Source organism: Salminus brasiliensis, chromosome 24 (genome assembly GCF_030463535.1).
Source record: "Salminus brasiliensis chromosome 24, fSalBra1.hap2, whole genome shotgun sequence".
In the NCBI taxonomy this organism is placed as follows: domain Eukaryota; kingdom Metazoa; phylum Chordata; class Actinopteri; order Characiformes; family Bryconidae; genus Salminus; species Salminus brasiliensis.
The window spans coordinates 27,589,733-27,614,129 of NC_132901.1; the positions used below are offsets into that span (position 1 = coordinate 27,589,733).

Below are 24,397 nucleotides of genomic sequence, written 5' to 3' on the forward strand. Positions count from 1 at the left end.
TGGTGGGATTGCCCCCCCCCCCCCAGATCAAACAAAAAGGCTTTAATCCAGTGGTGAAATGTGCTTGAGTGGCTGCCAGATCTGAAGGGGTAACGGAGATCCAGGTGGTGTTTTTGTGTTTCCCCGAGGAGGCCAGGGCGGTAGGTGCCCGTCTCGCTCTGGTTTTATCACCCAGAGATTATGATGAGGCAGCATGAGAACCATTGTGGCCTGCAAGGTCATCTCTGCCTCTAACAGGAGCAGATGTGCTTCAGGGGCCGGTTGCACCAGCGGGGCCTACTCCCGAACGTAAGTGAACTAAACTGTTGATGCATCTGGCGGCAGGTATAAAGTCCAATTAAATTCTGGACCATTCCTTGGCTGTAGGAACCTGTTAAGATCATTGTTCATTGCTTGGAGAGGAATAGCTGTAGGTAGTCACTGTGGTAGTCCATTAACATTCTCCTTTGACGCTTGGATTGACTTAGAGGAAGCACATGGTAGCCCTCACCCACCCGGCTTGGCAGCATTGTGTGATAATGGGACAATGGGATAATGTGTGTGTGTGTGTGTGTGTGTGTGTGTGTGTGAGCATGAGAGGACACCTGTGTGGGATTTAGGGTGGGATGGAGGGGTGAGCGGGACACATGGTGTTGTTCAGATGGAAGCTAGCGGAACTCTACAACGCTTTGGGGGCTTCCCGGCCAGCCACCCTCGTCTGCTCTAGGTTTCCCCCTGAACTGGCGATATTGGTTGCATCAGTTTGACAGATGTTTTGGAAATAGCATGCCTTCTTTTAACCCCTTAGATCCTGTCTATAAGGCCACACTTCAGTTCTTCACTTATAACTTCATTAACATCAGTTTTATAGTCCCTACAATTGAACCCTGTGGGGCTCCACAAGATAGACCAAAGCAAATGAATAATAATACACTGAATAATTCAACTGTAATCATAAAAACTCTGTAAATTGTACTCTTTCACTCCAGCAATTGTTAGACAACTTATAAAAACATAAGTCTTCATACATGTCTAATCCTACCCACCCAGAAAGAGAGAAAGAGCAAGGCCAGTTATGCTCTCTGGGATTCTCGGACATGGGTGGCTATGGCATCATTGGGGATCCAACTGATAATCTCCAGAGTGCTTTTAGACCAATGCAATCAGCAGTAGAAGCTCCAGACTTGCAGACTTGGTCTGAAGGACAAACAGATATCCTCTAAACTTGTGCTGACGTCATGGAGCTCCAACCCTCAAAACCTTCATAACGCTTGGGTAGTGCTAGTTAGCAAAAGAATGGACGGATGGTTTAATGGATCTGAGGTTTGTGCAGTTTCTCATCCTTGGTAGGTTCACCCTCAATGATCTGAAGGTTTCAGGCTTCAGCCTATACTTCTAGACTGTTCTCCGTTGACTGTAGACCTACAGAACCACATACGCAAGTTTTCCCTCAATCTGCAGAACTCTTAAAGTTGTCGAGTTAGAGTTGTCATGTCTTTATACCAAAGTTGGCGTTTTTGGGGACAGCACATTTTTGACAAGGCTCCCTGTCATAGGAAGCAGCTGGTGTATCCACGGAGAGATGTTTCTGCTGGAGAAATCCGCGACCAGGCTTGTCTCCTTTCGGGGACCCTCGAGCCTTTAGTGAAGTAACAGTCGCTGCTCTCAACCTAACAGGACAAGGTACATTTAGACAGAACTAGGCTTCCCATTCATGACCCAGAGCAGCAGCAGCAGTCACGGCAGCTGAGCTTGGGAGCACGAGGGGGAAACCAGCGCAGGTTGGGGACCGGGGAGAAGTCCGGGCCCCTTTTCACATGCCTCGTTATTTTCACGAAATCATACAGCATGACAGGACATGAACTATTCATTGACAGTGGGAATGGAGCTGTGGGTAAGCTACACAGCTCTGTGGCAGATGACGAATGAGGAACGGGGAGGACTGCAGTGTGTTTGACAGTTGTCGGAAGAGGAGCTTTGGAAATGTTGGACGTTTGGGAATGGATGAAGAGGCAGGTTGATTCTGTGCCACCTCCTGTTCTTTCTCATGGCAGAGAGGAAAGCAAGCATCGGCATGAGCTAAAAACACGGAAATCCGTGTATCCCAGACATTCCGTCTGCAAGAGTAGCTTTTATACATGGATTCAAACTTTCCGCAATATGGAAACTTCTCTCCAATTGTCCCATAGTCACCCATCACCCTCCCTTGCCTCTGAAAGAGCCTTATTTTATGTTAAAAAACAGCTTTTTTTGTGATATTGTGTCCTAATACAGCAGTGTAGCTCCCAAACACACACACACACACACACACACACAAACAAATGTGCACCATGTCACCAGAGACTTGACCAGCACATGAACTCGCAGTGCAGAGATCATTACCGAGTGACTCGCTGGCACATAAATGCATGCTGGCTGCTTTACTGTAAGGAGGTGTGTGTATGTGTGGGTGTATATGTGTGTGTGTGTGTGTGTGTATGTGTATATGTGTGTGTGTGAGCATGAGAGGACACCTGTGTGGGATTTAGGGTGGGATGGAGGGGTGAGCGGGACACATGGTGTTGTTCAGATGGAAGCTAGCGGAACTCTACAACGCTTTGGGGGCTTCCCGGCCGGCCACCCTCGTCTGCTCTAGGTTTCCCCCTGAAGCCGAGACGTTACAGACAGAAGTGGCGATATTGGTCGCATCAGTTTGACAGATGTTTTGGAAATAGCATGCCTTCTTTTAACCCCTTAGATCCTGTCTATAAGGCCACACTTCAGTTCTTCACTTATAACTTCATTAACATCAGTTTTATAGGCCCTACAATTGAACCCTGTGGGACTCCACGAGATAGACCAAAGAAAATGAATAATAATACACTGAATAATTCAACTGTAATCATAAAAACTCAGCAGAAATGTGGGTAACATTGTACTCTTTCACTCCAGCAATTGTAAGACAACTTATAAAAGACTAAGCCTTCATACATGTCTAATCCTACCCACCCAGAAAGAGAGAGAGAGCAAGGCCAGTTATGCTCTCTGGGAATCTCAGACATGGGTGGCTGTGGTATCACTGGGGATCCAACTGATAATCTCCAGAGTGCTTTTAGACCAATGTATCTCTTAAAACGACAACAGAATGATTTTATAACATATTGCTGGATGAATTCTAGGATTTATGTATGATGTTGTATTACAGAATTCCCTGGGAAATGATTTATAATAGGGGAAATTGTGTTTTTTTAATTAAACAAAAAAACGTTGAGATTCCAACAATTGGATTTGTAAAACCCTTTCTTTGGAGTCAAGATTTGAACTCTAAATTAAGAGCACACATTTGTTTTCATTTAAAGTTAGTGGATATATGCATATTTAATTAGGTAATCTCTCATGTATACACATATTTATGTAATTTTAAACAATGTTAATACAAAAGTCTTATTAATAATGTTTGTGATTGCTGTTATAAGCCTCTATTCACCTTTAGTGTTTTACTACATGAACATTGTACACACACAGTGAGTTAGGCTGAATTACTCCTATTACAGAAGGCAAAAGTAAACAGTTCAGCACTTTTCGACAAGGTTCCTGGCAGATCAGCACCACTTTCCAAGAAACACCCGTTCTTATCTCAGAGTTCTCGGCGGCGCTGTAGATTATCATTTGTCCTTTTCTGTTTGTTTTCCTGGCCTCCAAACTGGCTCCTCGTGCCGTATCTACATTCTATTATTAATCTATCACATCGGCCAAACGCGAAAAAAACTCTTATGATAGGCTAAGTGTTTAAATGGCTGTAATTAAGGCAATGGGCCGTGAGCTGGTGCCGGGGATTTCACTGCGCAGCGCTTGAAGTGTACAGTTCCAGTCGATACGGTCCAGACACACCAGGGAGAAGTGTTTGCCGTGCAGAACGACAGAAAGAGCCAGACAGTCGTGCGTTAGACAGGCTTTGTGTTTAATGGGTGTGTTTCCTAAGCAGCATGTTCATGTGTTAATCTCAGGCTACACGTCAAGGAGCCAGAATTCCCTCTCTCGTGCTCTCGTGAACTCCCGATAATCCCCCTCCTAAAGAGAGAGAGAGGGGTCCCATGAGTCCACCCCTTTTTTTCGAGGTGCCTTCCTTCTTCCCCCATCTCCCAGTTGACGAGGCCGCTCGGGCACCTCGCCCCCACGTCTGCCTGGATGAGTTTCTCTGGTTATGAATTAACCAGCAGGCCGGCAGCCTCGCCGCCTGCAGCTGGCACAACCAGAACTGTTGGAGGCAGAGAGAGAGAGAGTGAGCGAGCGAGGGGCAATCAAATATTCATTGGCCGAAAGGCTCCAAAGAAGCAGATTTTTGTAATCAGCCCATTTTTAAGTCTGTTTTATTAGTTTTCTGGGTTACACCGTCAGTGGGGTGTCAGACGCGTCGCCTCCTTTCTGTCACCGGCAGCAAAACTCATGGAAGAGGGATCGGGAGACATCTTCTCGTCTCCAGTCTCAGATGTTAGAGAAGAGCTGAATGTGCTCGTTTCAAAGCCTCCCTTCAGGTGGTGCAACAGTGCCTGCTGGTGCAGAACCACATCGAGAAACCGCCTGAGTGCAGCTTCAATATGCAGGCAATGACATCAGAGCTGATTTGATGGGGCTCGTCCTTGGAATCACGGCGGAAGCGTTCTCCGAAGACTGAAATTACTTTGTTTTACGATGCGCTTCTTTTTTTTCTCCTCCTCACCCTGAGCTCGATGTCAGAAAGCTCATCTGCGAGTCAATGGCATACATTTTTAATCAGCTGTTGTAGAAAATGCTGCAATGAGAGAAAGGAGAGGGCTCGGGGCCAAGTCTTGGTCTGTCTTTAGGTGTTAAGAAGCTAAGTTCAGGCTGAACGGTGCACAGGAGCTGGAGCAGGAATCTGCCTGTTGTCTCATGTACACAATATATATATATATATATATATATATATTTATATATATATATATATATATATATATATATATAAATATAGTCACATCACAGGACATCATATAAGGCAAATTCAATTAAATGCTACAATGTTTCTGCTTAATATAAAAGGAAAAATTCACACTTTTCTCCCAGAGGCAGATTATTAATATTAGTAATATTCAAATTATTATGAAAATTCCTGTATTTTTGAATATTAGAATATACAGTCGTCAAGTCCAGTCAGATTTATTTGTATAGCTTTTTACAACTGTTGTCATCACAAAGCAGCTTTACATAATTAGTAATTAATAAAAGACAGGGACAAAAAGAAGAATGAAGAAATAACGTAAGACATGAAGGATCAAAGACCCCCAGTGAGCCCCAACGGCGACAGTGGCAAGGAGAACCTCCCTCAGAGCTGGAGGAAGAAACTTTGGGAGGAACCAAGACTCACAAGGGGGACCCGACCCGTCCTCCTCTGATCAGAACTATTTATTAATTATTGATAAAAGTTACCAAACCAGATACAGCAGATATTTGTGTTGTATTTCATAAACCATGGACAACATCCTCATAATCATCCCAGTCCTCTCCCCTTAAGATGCCCGTAACGTGACCCCACCCCCGCTGGCCTGCCTTGGGCTTCATCGTGTAACTCAATCCCAGATATAAATATTACTATTTAGAGCATTTATTTATTTATTTATTTATTTATTTGCAGAAATGTCAACTGCTCAAAAATAGCTGCTGAAATAATGCAGAGAAATGATGATAATATATATAATGTAAAGAAGTTATTATTCAGATTTAATCACAGTACTAATATCTGAACTCTGAGAGCAGTCAGAAATCACTATGCTGAAATAATAACCTCGACGGCCAATCACAGCTCTCATGTCTCGGCCGGCTCTCCACTAGTCTTTCACATTGCTGTTGGGACTTTATGCCGTTCATAGTCTGTAAATTCAGCTAATTCAGCTCTGATTGATGAAATGCCTGGAATAAAACGGCTGCCGAACACATAGAGATGCAGATTTAAGAAAAATATCAACATTGTGTAGTCATATGTTTTAATTATGGTTCTACAGCCTTATAAAAGATCCATATTTTAGCAAAGAAACATTAAGTTGGTAAGGTACCTTTACATCAACATCAGGACCAGGTTCCAAAAATGGTTATGTCTGAGGTAGTCAGAACGCTGGCAGTCGTCCCAGATCTTCATTATAAAAACGAATATTATTAAAATGCTGTATATGAAACATATAGGCAATATGTCATCATATACGGTTCCTTACCTTGTCCTCTGTCTGTGTTTGTCAACATTTGCAGGTCATGCCGAAAATTCCAGCCCCCAGTCGTGTAACCTCGCCGCTGGCTCCTGTCCTGCCATGTGCACCTGCAGCAACAACATAGTGGACTGCAGAGGCAAAGGACTGACGGCCATCCCAGCCAACCTGCCTGACAACATGGCTGAGATGTGAGTATTGCCTAATTTTAACTGCTGCATCTGTGTAGCCCGCACGTATACAGCAGTTTAGCTCCGCCTCTTTTTAATGCTGAAGCCATAATGTTGAGTATTTCAGCCAGTATGAACAGAGGTCATTTACATACCATCAAACAGCAGGAGTCATTTCGGAGCATTTCTATTGGTCAGTTCATCATGAAATACAATATAAAGATCAACTTCATCAGATTCACATGATGTCAAAATGTAAAAAATGCAAAATTGCAAAAATGAAGAGACAAGATTTTTGCGGGATGTCGACGATATATCAGTCTTAAAGGCACAGTAACAGAAAAAGGCTGTTTAATCTTCATTTTTAATGAAGAAAATGTTGATAAATGTTAAAATGTATATAAATTGTTCTTGTTTTGGTACATAAGCCCAAAAATACCTTTTTAATCATAGTTATATGATTTTATGTCATATGTATATATATGTTATTATTATAAGTTATTATTTGTGGTCCTTTTTTGGCCTTGAAATATGAATTTAACATATTTAAATTATTTAATTGCGACTTAACCATCATTTCAGACACATCTGGCACCTCCTAATATTTCATGTACATTAAAATTGTTTTTTATGTCATTAAAAACATTAGTTCTGGCCTTTTAAACAGTACTGCGTCCACCAAAATGACACTTATCTCATATTTCTGCTCATCTCTGTTCTTTAATTGGGAAGAGTTTGATCAGGACATCAGTAAAACTGCAGCCATGCACACAGCTCCAGGCAGCAGACAGGCAATGGCAGCTTTTCTGTAGCCCTGTTTGTGCAGCGCTGCTTTGTGTCAGGAGGAAAGTCCTCGGCGCTCAGACACTCGGGCGCAGGAGAGCTTTGGATCTCACTCGTCGGCCGGAGCGCATATCCAAACCCGAGTGCTGGGTGGCCGTGTTAACAGCTCATTCATCCTTCTGCAGCCTGGCTGTTACAAAGGAAACCATCAGGCAGCCTCACTGGAGAGGCCTTCACAGCCTCTGCTGGCACTATCAGCAGCAGCAGCAGAAAAAAGTGCTTTGACTAATATCGCCTTGGCTCGCTCACAGCACTTTCTTGGCTACTAACTCATCCTTGACTTCTCCTTTTATTAATGTTGCCATATGAAGTCTCTGCATAGGCACTTGCTTGAAATGGTGTTTTAATAAGAGTGTTATTATGTTGTAATGACGGTCATATTTGGTTTACATCATTTTATGGCTCTGTAACAAATACACTTAGAACCTGACTGCAGAAGTACAGTTAGATTCAATATAGGAATCGGAGTACCCTTACACTTATATTACCCTTATATTACCTTTATATTACTCTTATATCACCCTTATATTACCCTTATATTACCTTTATATTACTCTTATATCACCCTTATATTACCCTTATATCACCCTTATATTACCCTTATATCACCCTTATATTACCCTTATATTACCCTTATATCACCCTTATATTACCATTATATCACCCTTGTATTACCCATATATTACCCTTATGTTACCCATATATCACCCTTATATTACCCTTATATTACCCTATATTACCTTTATTATACCTTTATATTACCCTATAATACGCTTATATTACCTTTATATCACCCTTATTTTATGCTTATATTACCTTTACATTATCCCTTATATTACCCTTACATTACCCTTATATTTCCTTTATATTACCCTTATATTACCCTATTATTACTTTTATATTACCTTTATATTACCCTATATTACCCTTATATTATCTTTATATAACCTTTATATAACCCTACATTACCCTTATATTACCCTTATATTACCCTTATAGTACCTTTATATTACCTTTATATTACCCTTGTTGCCCCATAGTAGAGTGTTACCAGTGTTTTGTGAAGTAACTGGTGATGTATTGACACTTGTAGTGTCTGAGAGTGAATCTCTGCTAACAGTCTGTTGTATATCATACTAATGGATGGATATTAGGCCACAGAGCTTTATTGAGTACAGCCCATTCAGGCAACCTGGGTTTCCAAGGGATTAGTCCTGTTTAGAGGTGAGCGAGAGCAGAACTTCTCCCTTAATCTCATTACGGCAAACGAGAGACGACTGAACTGGTTTCTGCGTTTTAGTTTCTCAGAAAGAGCCCGTTTTAAAAATACACACGGCACGGGTGTTCCTTAATAACCCTGACCCATTTCTGGAGCGTTGGCAGCAGTGTTTGACGAGGGGTGTGGGGTGTGGGGGGAGCAAACATTTTCAAGGTGGCATGGGAGCAGGGAAGAGGGGGCCACGTTTGAAGTGGCACAGCGGTGGCCCTGCTTCTGTCCAGCCACAGGGCCTCGTGGGGGATCTTCAGACGGGTGCTGATGGCGCAGACACATACAAGACCACTTTTGAAAATCTTAGACAGTCTGAAGTTTGCGGGCCTACTGCACATGCTCCGAGAAGCTCAGCCTTTCCCCAAGCATCTCATGTGTTTAGGCTGCCTTCAGCCAGGTGTATCTCCTCCGTCTGGCCCTCAGAATTCATAGTTCTCATCCATGGGACAGCCTGAATTCTCTGAAATAGAGACCTGCTGGTCATCTATCCGAAAGCTTGCAGACACCCCTTCTAATTAGCGTATTCTGCTGCTTTCATGTGCATCCGTTGTTGACTCAGGTGTTCAGATGCGCACACACAGCTTGTTTAATCCCCAAAGAAAAGAATTGCCAGTAAAGTGGGACGTCCTGTGGAGCGTCCACACATGATCCTAAGATCACCGTGTCCAGTGCCAAGTGTCTTCCACAGAGATAACTCAGTTCTCTGGAGTGATGGAGCTCCATCAGTACCTCTGGAATTTGGAGTTGCAGTGGCAGCATTGATCATCCAACCTCAGAACTTCACTCCAGGAATGCTCTTGTGTGTCTAAATGCAACCAAATCCTCACAGAAATGTTTTAACAGCTAGTGGAAATCCACTCAGACAATGGGAAGATCTACAGAGGTTTGGAGCTATGTTATATTGGACGACAAGAGGCTTTCACAGCGTGGTGGATAACACCACTGGCTTTCATGCGGCAGGCTAGGGTTTGATTCCCTGGTCAGGCAAGCCCACCACGCTGTCCCGATGAGACTCCTTGGGTGAGACTCCTAAGCCTACGTTCATCTACCTACCATGCACTCATATTAAAGGCGACATATTATTACTGATATCGGACCGTCAAGTTTGTCCCATCATCTGACGCAGTTCCCTTATGCTCAACTACTGGACAACAGCACTCTGCAGAACTTTGGTGGTGGCCCAATTGGAAGGACAAGGGCAATTCGACCTCTTTAATGTGTCCCTCACAAAGGCAAAGCGATTACCTCTCACTGAGCAGCATTGAGCCTCCTATATAACCTAATGCTGCCCCATCCAGCGTTAACAGAGGGTTACTTTCAATGGATGGTCCTGTTTCATATCTGGACTGTCTGGGGTCTTCTTTAGGGAAATTCCACAGATATTTCATCCCCTACCAATCGACCAGTCAAATTCCTACCACATGACATTGCTCTGGTAAACCCAACCCAGCACAAACACACTTGCTGAGGGTTCTATGAGTGATGCCATTAAGGAACCGTGTTGGATTCCATAAATCAAGTGACCTTCAAAGCTGGTTTCTGGTTCTTCCATGGCATCTTTTACAGAACCCTTTGCAGCGCTCGTCTATTTGAGAGTGTGGGGCTTTAGACTCCCTCCCTCCCTTCAGCTCAGGGTTCCTTCCAGAATCCTCTGGATTACCTAAACGCTGCCTCCTTCCCCCAACCGCACTGTACCCAACTTTCACGAGCCTTTCCTCCTCCAGCAGTATAAAATCAGTTTCAATTACAGCAGCACGACTTCTCCGAAAGCAGCAGCGCTCGCTCAGCGCCCTCGTAACCAGCTGGGCGGTCATTATTTTTCAAATGTTGCAAATTCCTGGTCTGGGCCTACGTGGGAGTGTGTTTGCAGCGTCTGTGTTTACTGTAGATTGGTGATTTTTGAAGGAGGCTGTTTTTCTTCTTTTTTGGACTTGCTGGCTTTCTTTTTGTGATGGGTTGCTGTTTTCCTTCATCCCGCAAATCTAGCCCGACGCTTTCGCCCCTCTCCGGGCGCGACGGCACGAAGCAAAGGCGTCATTACTGCGTCTCTTATTATGCTTCTTCCACTGTGGCTCTGTCGCCAGCTTTGATTAGCTGGGAAACATTGTGCCGGCTCCTGCCAGGTGCAAACAGCTAATGGCACTGTCCTCCAATCAAACTCCTGCTCGAGGGGGTAATGAACAGCATGCCGTGCATTGATTATCTACCTAGGGGCTATTTTGGAAAGTGTTTCTTTTTGCTCCTATCAACCCCCTTGTTGATTGGAGGCCCTGGCGCAGGTTGTCTGAGGAAGGGGGGGCGATCAATCTACGGCCTTTGCGAAGGCCTCGTTCCGACCCTTAATCGATTTCAATCTGCCATTCTCTGAGCTTCCATATTCATCACCTGATCCCGATGTCGTGACAGAGCTTAAAGTCACCACGGGTATTGATTTTGGAAGCCAGGATGAAGGAGTGCCTGGAGCGCATTGTGTCTTTCTCTCAGTGGTTGTTTTGAAGCCTAAGGCTCCTAGATACTTGATAAGTGGTGCCGAGCTTGTCCGAGTTCCTCATTTACAGAGTTCCTCAGTAAATTCATTGGGATGTGCGCTCGCTTATAAATAAAAGGCCTAAAAAAGAACGTTCCAAAACATGGCCGCCGCAGGAATGTGCAAGGCTGTGTCCTGTGGTCTGGATTTGCTGCAATCCAAGGAATTTAAATGGCATTGCTGTAATTCCCACTAAGTGCATCTCTGAAGTGGAAGAGCATGCTTAATTGAAAATGGTGTGTCCTTGCTGCCACCAACTTCCAACAGTGTTGTGCAGATTGGCCTCCAAACTTCTCTGAAGGCCCAAATCTTAACATCAACAGTTATCTTCTCCAGTCGGTGGCAATTCTATGGCTTAATGGGGTGGCCATGGCAATTTTAGGAGGTTCCGAGATTATAAAATATGCATAATTATCAAATATGTCCCAGAAAACAAGACTAGGGCTTCCATTCCATTTCTTCTGTTCTTTCTTTTTTATGTGAATGAGAATTGTAAATGATATTGCAGAAATGGCTAACTCAGCAGAAGCAGTTTTTTACACACTGTGTAGACAGCATACTGAACACACTGGAGGGCATTATTTGGACTGTCACATGAAACAACTTTCAATGCATCAATAATACCCCCAAAAAACACACAAGGAGACTATATGAGTAGCTACCTGCTGATAGTTTTACCATAATGGTGTTGGACTGAGAGGGACTACAGAGATACAGTTGATAGAGCTCCAGGAGCCTAGTCCAAGAACTTTATTGGTACAGCATGGTCTAGTCTTCTATATATTGGGTTGCACTGGTAAAAGGACAAGATCCTTGAGGAATGTTTGGAGGTTTTTGATGTGAAGGGACCTGGTTTGAGGAACCTTCAAGAAACCGTCTTCTAAAAACCTTAAGAAATTGTAGAACCTTTAAAAGTTCATCAAGGAACCTTATATGCTAGAATGCCAACCAATGTAAAGTCCCGATTCCATCCAATAAAGCCTAAAACAGACCTGATCTGTACTTGATTTACCATGCAGTAAGAGGCATGGGGCACAACCTTCAGGACTTGATTTTGTCCTGACACCTTTAACCAGGTGGTTGAATGACCTTCCACTGTTAGAGTCCCTTGCTGTCTTCAAATTGCATCTATCTGAAAATGATTCTGTCATTTTAAACAAGCATACTAAGCTGGCCAAGCATGCTCACAACCACCCAATAAGATTCCTTGGGCAAGACTCGTAAACCTACAGTCGCCTAGCTGTGTTCAGGATTCATGTTGCACTAGGAATACGTTCTCTGCGTTGGGCAACAAAGCAACACATCCTTCAGACAGTCACTTTTCTGCCTTTGTCTGAGTCTCAGCAGTAGAGAACAGAGGCCCAAGTCCCAAGGGTGGCGGTAACTACACCTGAAATCTGTCTTCCTGCGTCCCACCCTGGCCACCCCGCGCTTTGCCTCTGACATATCCAAAGGCAAAGGAGTGACTGTCCGAAGGAATGTGTTGCACAATCAAGAGGCTCTTGTATACAAGTAGAGGCAACGACAGTCTAGGTCACTTCACAGCTTTTAAAATAATTCCCCCTCTTCAATAAAGCTTAGGGTGGGATTGAGTCTGGAAGGGCAGCTGCCTGCTTCGGGCCTTGCTGCACAGGTGAAATGCGAGGCCGTTAAGCGAGAGCCCTGTTTAAAAAATAATAATAATAAAAAGAAAGGACGAAAAAGGAAAAACCCGAGGCCGGCCTGTGCAGCCGCTAATGGGATTCTCAGAGCGCAAGAGAAATAAACCTTTATTGCATTCCCTGGCTTTTTCCAGCACAGCTGACGCTGATTAGGGCCGGCCGATTCGGGAAGGTTCCGCTGTGAGCGAGTGGAGGGATCATGCTCGACCCTGGAGAGGTGGGGAGGGGGCACACATGCGATTAATAAAGCAGATCTGTGGTGTCCGGCTGACTCGTCCAGTGGTCATACGTATGCGTGCAGATATACAACAATTCAATTAGGGAAAAGGGAACGACCCAGTGCTTCAGCCGTCATCCTGATCACGAGTCTTGAGCACTCTTTCGCAGCGGTGCGTGCACGTATACAATCTAATGTGCGCATGGGTTTGCAACCGCACGCAGGTGCATGGAGATAAATCCGCCGAGACCGATTCTGGACTCGAGACTCGTAGAGATTGATGGTGAGAACTGATTGTGTGTGGCTTAATTCTAACTCCCCTAATGGATGCCTGCGAGTGAAAAGGGCCCAGAAACAACTTGTGGTTTCTAATGATCCCAGCAGTGTGGTGGTTTTGGACGGGCTCAGAAGTCCAAGATTCAAGACAATATCAGGGGCACTGTTTTTGCAGGACTTACACCCAGTTGTTCAACATTTCTGCTGTAAACAACCAAAGTCATCCAGTGTGGGCCGGTGTCAGGTGGTCAGAACTGTTCACAGGTGAGGTGATGGGAACTATGGTTAGGAACACATTGCTTGAGAGAGTCGTCCCCAAGGACCACTTTACCACTCTACAGTGGACCTTGATCAGTGCCCACCCTGCCACGTTCAGCTCCCACTTGGCATATGTCTCTAAATGTTGTTTGGAGAGGGGTTTAGGGACAACTGTGCACTTCTAATGGGTGGAGTTGCAGTTCAGTGGTCAGCTGCTCGATTGGTCTGCATATGTTTGTGCAGCAAGACTGAGTCGCTCTGGCTAGGACTGGCAGCCAAGCAGAGAGGCGTAGGGATTAGAGGGCTGAGACCTAGCTTAGCCCTTGCTGACAGTGTCACTTAACAAGGCTGTTCTTCACAAAGCATGGCCACCTCGTGTAACCACCCAGTTAGCGATCTTCAGCTCAGCAGCCGGCGGCCTTGTCGTCTTTTTCCTTTTGCCACTGCACCGAGGACACAGTCAGGCTTTCATAGTTGCTGAGGAATCTGCAGTGAGAACAGCAGTCTGTGCTTCATCATCAGGTTATATGTGTAATAATGTTGTAGGCAAGACCATTAGACGTGAGGCCGAGTCAAGGCCCGAGACCTGGAGTGGCAAGACAAAGAGAGTCAAAACCATGAGGTCTGCCCCATGTTCGCAGAGACTTTGTATAAGTCAAAACTGAGTTGAGACCATGGCTTTGAAGTAGAGGTTAAGACTGAGACCAGGTTGGGTGAGACAGAGGGAGTCCAGGTCAAGACTGAGACCAGGTTGGGTGAGACAAAGGAAGTCCAGGTCAAGACTAAGACCAGGTTGGGTGAGACAGAGGAAGTCCAGGTCAAGACTAAGACCAGGTTGAGTGAGAAAGAGGGAGTCCAGGTCAAGACTGAGACCAGGTTGGGAGAGACAGAGGAAGTCCAAATCTAGACTGAGACCAGGAGTGAGTAAGACCAGGTCAAGACCAGGAGTGGATTGAGACAGATTCAAATCCAAGTCAGGACCAGTACACCAGAAGAGGTCAAACCAGAGTCAAGTCCAAGTCAAGACTGAGACCATGTTGGGTGAGACAGAGAGAGTCCAAGTCAAGACTGAGACCAGGTTGGGTAAGACAGTAGGAGTCCAAGTCAAGACTGAGACCAGGTTGGATGAGACAGAGGGAGTCCAAATCAAGACTGAGACCACAAGTGAGCGAGACAAGTCAAGTCAAGTCCAAGTTAAGACCAGGTCAAGACCAGGAGTGGATTGAGACAGAGCCAAGATCAAATCAAGAGCAGGAGACCAGAAGTGGTCAAATCAGAGTCAAGTCCAAGTCAAGACTGAGACCTGGATTGGGCGAGACATAGTCAAATTCAAGTCAGGACCAGGAGACCAAGACAGAGTAAAAACAGAGAAGAAAAATGAGGCCATGCATTTAAATGATCTTGAGATTTAAGCCCGAGATTGAGACTCAAGATTCAGAATGTTGAGACTCAGACCAGCGCTACTGATTGGAGACAGTCTGATAAAACACTTCTGTCCTCTGGAAAAAGAAAACATCCGTCAGACTGCTTCACATGACTCTACCTGACTCCACTGGTCTTCATTGATCGTCTGAGCTATGTTTGCATATTTGTTTGAGGAATCAGCAACTTACCCCAGATGTGCTCGGTCAGCCAAGACAAATCTGATGTCCAGCTTTTGCTTCTTTTCATGAACTCACACTGTTGCGTGATGTCGCTAACAAACACTGTCAACCCTAACAAGTCACCCAAAATACGTTCAGCATATCAAACCAAAACCTTAGTCCAGGTCTCCAGGTCTTTATTCAGGCTGTGCAGACTGGTCAGTGTGGATTAGGTCACTGCGAGACTCGCTGCAAGCGATTAAGATGAGCTGAAAGCCGGACCGGAACTGCACCCAAAGCCAAATTGAGAGACTATTAAGGCCTGATGTTTGTTAGCGACGTTCTCCATGTTCTCCAAAACTGAGAAAGCAAACTTCAGACACCAAACATGTCGTAGCTGATGGACTGCATGTGGGGAAAGTGGAACATTGTGCTAATGAGATTTTTTGCCAAGCTGCTCCTTTAATGAGAACTCCTAAGCACTAACGCTGCTTTCTCTGTGGGCAAGTTCTGGAACAGAGATGCTGGAAAAAGTGCAAATCCGCCCAAGGAAACAGACAGGAGACCACGAGTGTCCCAGGCACATTCCTGGGATCTGCATTGCCGTTTGTCACTGGTACAGAAACTGGACATTATGTAAATGCTGTCCAGTTGAGGCGGGGATAATGAGACGCACCTGACCATTACGCAATCCGGCCCGAGCAGCAGCATGTTAATGAGCTTTGTTGCCATGGTGCTCTTTTGTTGTCTGGTTGTCTGACTTCAACCACTGTCCCTCTGTCTCCCTATCTCTCTCTCTCTTTCTGTCTCTCTCTCTCTCTCTCTCTCTCTCTCGCTCTCTCTCTCTCGCTCTCACTCTTTCTCTCTGTCTCTTTCTCTCTCTCTCTCTCTGTCTCTCTCTCTCTCTCTGTCTGTCTCTCTCTCTCTGTCTCTCTCTCTCTTTCTCTCTCTGTCTGTCTCTCTCTCTCTGTCTCTCTCTTTCTCTCTGTCTGTCTCTCTCTGTCTGTCTCTCTCTCTCTCTCTCTGTCTCTCTCTCTCTCTCTGTCTCTCTCTCTCTCTCTCTCTCTCTCTCTCTCTCTCTCTCTCTCTCTCTCTCTCTCTCTCTCTCTGTCTCTCTCTCATTCCACAGACGACTAGAGCAGAACGGCATCAAGTCCGTCCCTCCGGGAGCGTTCTCTCCCTACAAGAAGCTTCGCAGAATGTGAGTTTTTAAGGTTCCTTCACAAACTAGTGCATCTCCTCACTTCACCCTGACTTCAGCTTCACCAGTTAGCTTCTGTCCATCCATCGAGATTCATCATTAAACACGAAGCATAGCATTTATTAACCTTATATGGTAACATCCAGCATGGCCAACAGGTTCTTCTCCATTCAGGATGGTTTAGCATCTGAATTAACAAAGCATCCCCCTGTTTCTGTGTGATCCCCTATTATATTATATTTTTTAGAATAGAATATTATATAATATTTATTAGGGCTGTCAAAGTTAACCTGATTAAAAGCTTAAAGTGTTTCCTAGTTTGGGCTGAATCCACAATCGTTGCCTTCTCAGTTATTTTTGCGTGTGATCCCACTGCTGAAAATCTTGGGTATCGGTCCAAATGGAAAAAAAGTCTTCTTTAAAGTCAAACTTTCGAAAAAATCTGATAAATCACCATTAACTACATAAAAGAATGCAATAAATCATAATTACACCAAATAATGTAATGAATGATTTGATTCATTGCTATTAACAGTGCAAAATAATGTGATTAATCATCAATAATTACAATTAATTACAAAAAATAATATTATTAATTATGATGACCTGTACAAAATCATGTAATTAATGATTGCCTGCTTAAGCAATTTGATTAACTGCTATTTACGGTGCATAAAAATCATTTTCATCAATGACAACAAAAATAATTTGATTAATTACAATAAATTACACAAAATAATAAAATTAATTACACATTTTAATGTGATTAATGATTGCCTGCTTAAGCAATTTGATTAATTGCTATTAACAGTGCAAAACAGTTTGATTAATCATGAATAACAACAAAATAATCAAATTAACTACAGTTAATTACACAAAATAATAGTTTTAATTATGATTACCTACACAAAATAATGTGATTAATGACTGACTTGATTAACAGCGCATAAAAATAACAACTAAAATAATTTGATTAATTACAATAATTACCACATAATAGTACACTTAATTATGATTACCTACACAAAATAATATGATTAATTGTGATTAAAGTAATTGTGATAAAGTGATTAAAAATATTATGTAACTAAATCTTAAAAGCCCCAATATTTCCATATTATTGCTTCTCAAAACAGCACACTACATGCTTTAGAGAACAGAGAACGCAGCTCGTTCTTGCCTGTGAAAATGAAACCTGTAGTCTGGATTATGTAAATGGTATGTTCAGACATGCTTCCTCCTCCAAACCAGATAATAAGCATCTTTATTTCAACGTCGGAAAGAATGTTGCCCCTAAATGACAGATAATCAGAATTAAACGATTCAAAATAGGACTTTGGGTGGCCTTCCCCTCGGTCAGCTTTCGCTTACGCACCTGAAACTGTTTGTCTCCGTCCCTGTAAATGAGTCACGCCAGCCCGCAGTCCCCAGTGATGCCCAGGGTTATTTTTAGAGCGGACTCCTGCCCGACATACGCTCTTGCACAGAGGTGTGGAGAGCCAGCGAGTGGGAGTGGGTCACTTAACACACCATAAATTGTGGCCGGCATGATTACCGTCCATGGGAATGTGAGCGTCAGGGATGGAAGACTCTGGACTTTGCCATGCCTCAGTGGCCGGGGTGACCCACGGGTGTTTGGCGGCAGCCTCATCCACCAAACCTCAGCCTTTGCCTAGCCCTGACCCTCAAATAGCAGCCATGGGAAGAAGAAACTCTCCACCGTGGGCCCTTCCTCTCGCTCGCCCTTCGGCGATGCAGCAGCCTGGTGACCAGACAAGCTGTGCTACTGCTGAACATGCTTGTAAAAATAACACCCCCTCCCCTCCCCATCCCCCAGTGCTGTCTGCTTTTTCAGCTGTCCCTCTTTCCCTCACAGCTCCTCACCAGGCTGGACGAGTCAAAGTAAGCCACTAATATAAGAGTGGAGGGAAAATAAATAAATAAATAAATCAAAGTATGTCCCTCAACATGTCCCGTCAGGATAAATGGGCCACCCGTGACCCATTTTTAGTGCTTACTGTGCTACACAGCTTCAGACGGCCTGGCTGGATAGCTGGAGGGTGTTGGATAGGGTGGGCGTAGGGGTAGCCACAGGCCTGTTATCCACCCTGGGGGGGGGGGGGGTGCAAGGTCCAGGAAAGCTTCACACCTCCAGCAGGAGGTAAACACATGCTTCTTCAAGTGTGCTGCACTGTAGATATGGATTTGGGCCTGTCAAAAGTTTGGGTACCCCCAGTTTTCAATACAGTCCAGTTCTAAGGTCAGAAGCCACCTTTTTCTTATGTCATTTCTAGTCCAAATAGCCATCATGTATAATTGCATGTATAATTTTTAGGCATCTGGGCATCCCTGAGGAACAGTTTGAGGACATCAGAGGATGACAGACTGTCCCTAAACTTCTGGCACACAGTGTGAGAGCCCCTTGTCTCCTCTGCAGTGCAGTCCTCTTAACCCCCCACCATCTTGCTAAGTTTAATAAAATCAGTTCCAACAGAGAGGGGGAAAAGCCCCGAGCCTTATTAATAGCCCTACCTCTGAGCCGACCCGAGGCCGTGCCCCCGGCTCCGTCCTCCACAGCCGAGCTGGCAGAGGCTGATTTGGTGCCCCTAATATTTGAGTATGTGCAGAGTGCATCCTTCCCAGGAGCCTGAGTGGTCGTGGTCGTGTTCGGCTGATGTTTCACTGGTGCTACTGTCTTGGGGTGGGTGTAGGGGCAAGCAGGGGTCAGGCCACTCCTGGGTCGTCTGCGTTTGTCTGTGTTTTGGCTCACTTTTCACTCTTTGTTCTGTTTGTTCAGAGACCTCAGCAACAACCAGATCTCCGAGATTGCTCCCGACGCCTTCCAAGGTCTGCGTTCCCTCAACTCGCTGTAAGTGTGTGTGTGTGTGTCGTGTTCTTGGTTCTTGTGTATTCGCTTCCATGCAAGCAAACACTTCAGCTCATCTAGACTGTTTGAACAACCCTGTTTATTTTCATAAGTCTACGAATATCTCTGAGCGCATCTCGGCCTGACAGCTTGAAACGGTTACACTTGTTTGGAAATATCAGAACCAGATGTGTTCTGGGTTTGGGGCTTTGTGTTGTATGGGTGTGTGAAAGCTGTTTCTCTGATCCTGCAGGGTCCTGTACGGGAACAAAATCACAGAGCTGCCCAAAGGAGTGTTTGACGGCCTCTATGCCCTCCAGCTGCTGTAAGTTCCACAGAGTTCCCGAAGTCCTTTCGGAAGGACTCATTTATATAACCACCACAACCAGGATGGGAGGGGAGGAGGGGGTGGAGATAAGCGTGGAATGGCAAGCGTGCCGAATCGATACGGCTTGATCCAATTTATTGCAAGTGTAATCGAAAAAAGTGTTTATGCTTCGTCCTGTTTGACCTGCTCTCTGTCTCTCTGTCTGTTTTTCTCTTGTCATCTCCCCTCAGGCTTCTGAATGCCAATAAGATCCACTGCGTCCGTGCCAACGCCTTCCAGGACCTGCAGAACCTCTCCCTGCTGTCTCTGTATGACAATAAAATCCAGACTCTGGCCAAGGGCACCTTCGCCTCCTTACGTGCCATTCAGACGCTGTGAGTGCCTGCCTGCCATTCCTCTGAGCTCTGCGGCTGGGCCCTCTCTGGGCTTCAGAAGCACACCACAGCAATCGGCTGTCTCTTTTCTCTCAGTTGTTCATATGCATGCATACACACATATGCACAGACAGTTACACACTTATGCCAGTGCACGTTCACAGGAAGCACTTAAATCTATGAAATATTCACTGCAAGAGAGGCTGTATTGAAATCAGCAAATCAACAACAATTATCATCATTGCTCTGACGTTTAGAGCTAGGAATGCACTGACATATCACAATTTTGTCATAATCAGCAGATAAGAAGCTCCCCAGACAATAAATGAGTGTTTTAAGGTGGTTGTAGTAACTTCTGGCTCCTGCAGATGGCGCACAAGGATGATCAGCCTATAAATACCTGCGGGGTGTGTGACGGCATCCATCGATTGAAAAGAGGTGGGACAGTGCAGTGAGGGTTTCGTTGGATGTGTGGAAATTGTTCAGATTGTGCAGATACAGTTAATGATTGGCTATAAGGAGTGATTGTCAGCATTTGAGGTGTGGCCAAAGACCATAGTGTGAAGGAAGGAGCTGAATCTGCAGGTGTTTGGAAGCTTACGGTCATACTGATCTACCAGCAGTGGCAGAAATCCTCATCCTCATTCTTTCAGCCACAATTCTGAGGAGAATTTCCTGCAGGCTGTAGGGATTTCTGCCACTGCTAGTAGACCAGTATGACCGTAAGCTTCCATTCACCTGCAGATTCAGCTCCGTCCTTTACACTGTGGTCTTTAGCCAATCATTATCCAACAAGACTCTCACTGCACTGTACCACCTACTCTCACACCCTGCAGATACTTACAGCCCCATTATCCTCATGCAGCGCCATCTGCTGGAGCATGAAGTTGCTACCACCTTCAAGATGCAAGATGACCAATTTTTGTTTGGAGAGCTTAGTTCAAAAAAACAATTAGTGTGATTGTGCAGAATCACAAACTACCTTCTACCAGCGAGGCTCCTCTCTTCATCTTTAGAGACGTAAACATCTGTCTGATAACCAATACAGTATATCCAATATCATTGTCATATCAGAGGATGGCAGGCTGTCCCCAAACCTTCTCAAAAAAATCTTTGACTGGTTCTGCAGCTCAGAAGTGCACTCTCAAGCCCGTCCTCCTTCTGTTCTGCCACCTTAAAGCGTGTAGCAGCACATTTCACTGTGTTTACACCTGTAACCTTATCTAATAATACAGCAGTGTAGTGGGGCTATAAAGAACATCATAAATCATTCAGCCTGGTAATTTTAGCCCTGCGGGCACGCCGAACAATAGCCCGAGCTCCTCCTGCCTCCCCTAACTGCTCCCGACCCAGCAGAATATGAAGAACAATACCTTCCAGCCCACACACTTTGAGCTGATCTCGAAGTCTGACAACATGTTCTTTTCCTTTGTAAAAGACTTTTATCGCTGTTTGGCACCAGCGCTAGCTGAGCTATCACTGGAAGTAATGCAGTTGTTAAACTGCATACACACACACAGAGCTCATCACCGTGCTCGTTCCTACCAAAGCTGTGGTTTTGTAGCCATCTCGAAGTTATCAGCCAGTCGGATTGGATGACTTTGGGAAAGAATGGAAAGAGAGAGTTGAATTCCATCCGGTCAAAATGACCATTATATTTAGAGCAGCTTCTGGGAGACGGCTTTAAATAAATGATGCCCCCCCCCCCCCCGCTTGTCCACTGTATGCATGGCTCTGGATTTAGACACATAGCTCAGATGACCACAGCTATGGTTGGTGCATAGCTAGCACACCGGAATTCCTAGCTACTGTGCACCACCTCTTTATTACACCCTTGGACAACAAGCGTGGAGGGACAGTCACTGATTGGGGCCTTAGGGGTTTGCCCCAAGATGAGAGCTGAAAACTGACCTCAGAAGAAATACACTGGATAGGTAGAATCGCTGGAGTTTGAAAGGCTGTGAAGAGCCTTGAGGATCACGATCAGCTGAGCGAGGAAAGAAGTACACTGTGAAAAATAGTATGTTCTCCAGCTGTGCAGTAAAATGTGAAAATGTGACCCACTGTCAGTAATCAATGACCAAACTAGGGTTTGTGTGCATTTGGGTGTAGCCCACCAAAGTAAACTAGGTGGTAAGGCTGTAAATGCTGTGTATTTGAGGGTGGTTCAGTGGTACTTTTGATATGTTATTGATTACAGGGTTGTGGGTGCGATAACTGTGTGTGCTAAGCTGCCATAATTGGGCCCTTGTGCAAGGCCCTTAACCCTCTCAGCTCTGGGGGGCCATAGCATAGCTGACCCTGGCTTTCTAAGATGGGACATGTGAAGAGAAGACTATTTTTATAATCACAGTAAAGGTACTGTACTTTACTAGGGGTTAACTTACACTGTATGTCCAAATATTTGTGGACACCCTCTTTAATGAATGCATTCAGCTACTTTAAGTACCACCCATAGCTGACACACAGCTTGTCTAGTCCCTGTAGAGAAAAAGTACTGCCAATAGAATAGGACTCTCTGGAGCAGATCAACATCATGAACCTATTGGCACCATGCTGCCTAATGCCAGGTGTGGGCTAGAGGAGGGTATAAAGCCCCCCAGCATTGAGCTGTAGAGACAGTAGAGACAGTTACTCCAACAAAAGCAAGATCAGCTCTTTTTAATACCCTTGATTTTAGGCAAAACAGTAAAACAGCATGTGTCCCAATACTTTTGTCCATATAGGGAATTCCAACAGAATTATTGAGCATCTGTAGATAATCTGTAGAGCATCATCAAAGTAATGTGTTACTAAAAAAACAAATGCAAGGGAACATGGTCGACTTTTGATGTGAGCAATAGAAGCTCATCAACGATGTGAAAAGTATTGACCTTTGACTCTTTCAGGTAGAAGTGAGTGGAGATACGAGGGTTTAAAAGACTTCTATAGAAGCTGAAGTATCAACTGAAGCTTTTTACTCCAGTAAAAGTGTAAAAGTACTGGTTTCAGAACGACTTCAAGTAGAAAAGTAAAAGTAATGGAAGGAAAACAAAGGCCGAAAGCTTAGGCCGTGCCACAGGGGTCTATAGTGCACTACCCCCCCCTCCCCAAAACCCATTTCTCTAAAAGTCATAATGAGGAGAATGATCTATTAAAATGTTGATGTTAAAAATGTTGGGCTGCACTAGGCTCCTGTTTCAGCTGCAGATTTGCCCATTGAAAATGAAGCATTTCAGTAATATCAGCTCTATTAAAGGAGCGTCTCTGTGCTCTACTGAGCATCAACATGAGCTTCATGGAGGAAAATATGAGGAGTCGTTGTCTAGAAGTTCTGTAAAGCTGCAGAAAGTCAGACTTCAGAGGCGTGTGATCAATAAGCTTTATTGGAATGTAAATGTGGGGCTCAGTTGGGACGTTTCACTGCAGCTCTCTTGAGTCTCTGCCACGGACACAGTCTTCATACTAGACTACAGACGTCTGCTGTGAGCTCGCTGGAGAGGGACGGGACGTGTGCAGGTGTGATGGATCTCTTATAAACCAATAGGGAGTCCGAATGGTGTCTGTTTATACTTCTCATCCAATCACGATCAGATTCGAGCTGGAATGAAAACAAAGGGAAATGAAATAGGAGGAACGAGGCTGTTTTTAAAATGTAAGGAGGAGAAAGTTCAGATAATTGGGTGAAAACTCCAGTAAAGTTCAGATAAGCAACATTTCTACTTAAGTAAAGTAACAGAGTATTTGTACTGCATTACTCGACACCTCTGAAGCTCATACTGTGTGGCTGAGCTGATTGCCCAGATGCTAAGGCCTCATCTTTGTCGCTTCCCCTCCACAGTCATCTGGCCCAGAACCCTTTTATCTGTGACTGCAATCTCAAGTGGCTGGCCGACTACCTCCGTTCCAACCCCATCGAGACCAGCGGTGCTCGCTGCGCTAGCCCTCGCCGCCTCGCCAACAAACGCATCGGTCAGATCAAGAGCAAGAAGTTCCGCTGTTCTGGTAAGCCTCGGTTTCCTTTGCTTGTCTTTCCTTTTTTTACTTCACCCATTCAGGCAGATCATCAGTTCCTGCACATTCCCTCCATCCCCTTTTAACATGCATTCCATGCGGTAGCTGTCATCGCTAAACTGAGCGGCGCTGCATCTAACCACCAGTCCCAGACTAATCGATGTGCTTTCAGACAGCCCAGAAAAGTGATCTGCCTTTAGGCTCGGGCAGGGGCAAGCAAGTTGTGGTCAGTGACCTAAACAAAGAGCTCCACGGCAGGCTATTGAGGGGTCCCTTCCTTCTTACATTGTTCTTTGGAGTTTTCTGGTTTGGCGTCCAGCGTTTCTGGTTTCACGTAGAAGCCACAGAAAGCTGACATCACCCAGCCATGGCATTGAGTTTCTTGTAGGCTCACAAACCCCTAGAACCCCCAGTCACACACACACACACATAAACACACACACACACAAGCCCCCAGTGCCTTCCTTTTGGCCTTAGTGTCTTGGAAATGGGTTAGCGCTGCAGCTTTGCAGCCTGGCACATATTTCCCCAGTGGTTCCACTAACAACTGTCTAATCCGGTCTGGATGGGCCCATCCCTGTAAACACGGGCTCAGAGCAGAGAGTCTTAGTCCGGGTGGCAGCAGCTGCCAAACATGCTTGTATTTATGGAAAAGGG

At 44.9% G+C, this 24,397-nt stretch overlaps 1 protein-coding gene across 4 annotated transcripts in view; it reads left to right on the plus strand.

The window, feature by feature from the left end:
- The window catches only part of LOC140546392 (slit homolog 1 protein-like), a 128,315-nt gene that overhangs the window by 73,277 nt on the left and 30,641 nt on the right, over positions 1–24,397 (plus strand). For all 4 annotated transcript variants that reach the window (XM_072669605.1, XM_072669608.1, XM_072669606.1 and 1 more), the window contains exons 9-14: positions 6,217–6,364; positions 16,108–16,179; positions 18,977–19,048; positions 19,299–19,370; positions 19,604–19,747; positions 23,568–23,731. In XM_072669605.1, coding sequence (XP_072525706.1) covers positions 6,217–6,364; positions 16,108–16,179; positions 18,977–19,048; positions 19,299–19,370; positions 19,604–19,747; positions 23,568–23,731 — 672 coding nt within the window. The remainder of the gene's footprint in view (positions 1–6,216; positions 6,365–16,107; positions 16,180–18,976; positions 19,049–19,298; positions 19,371–19,603; positions 19,748–23,567; positions 23,732–24,397) is intronic.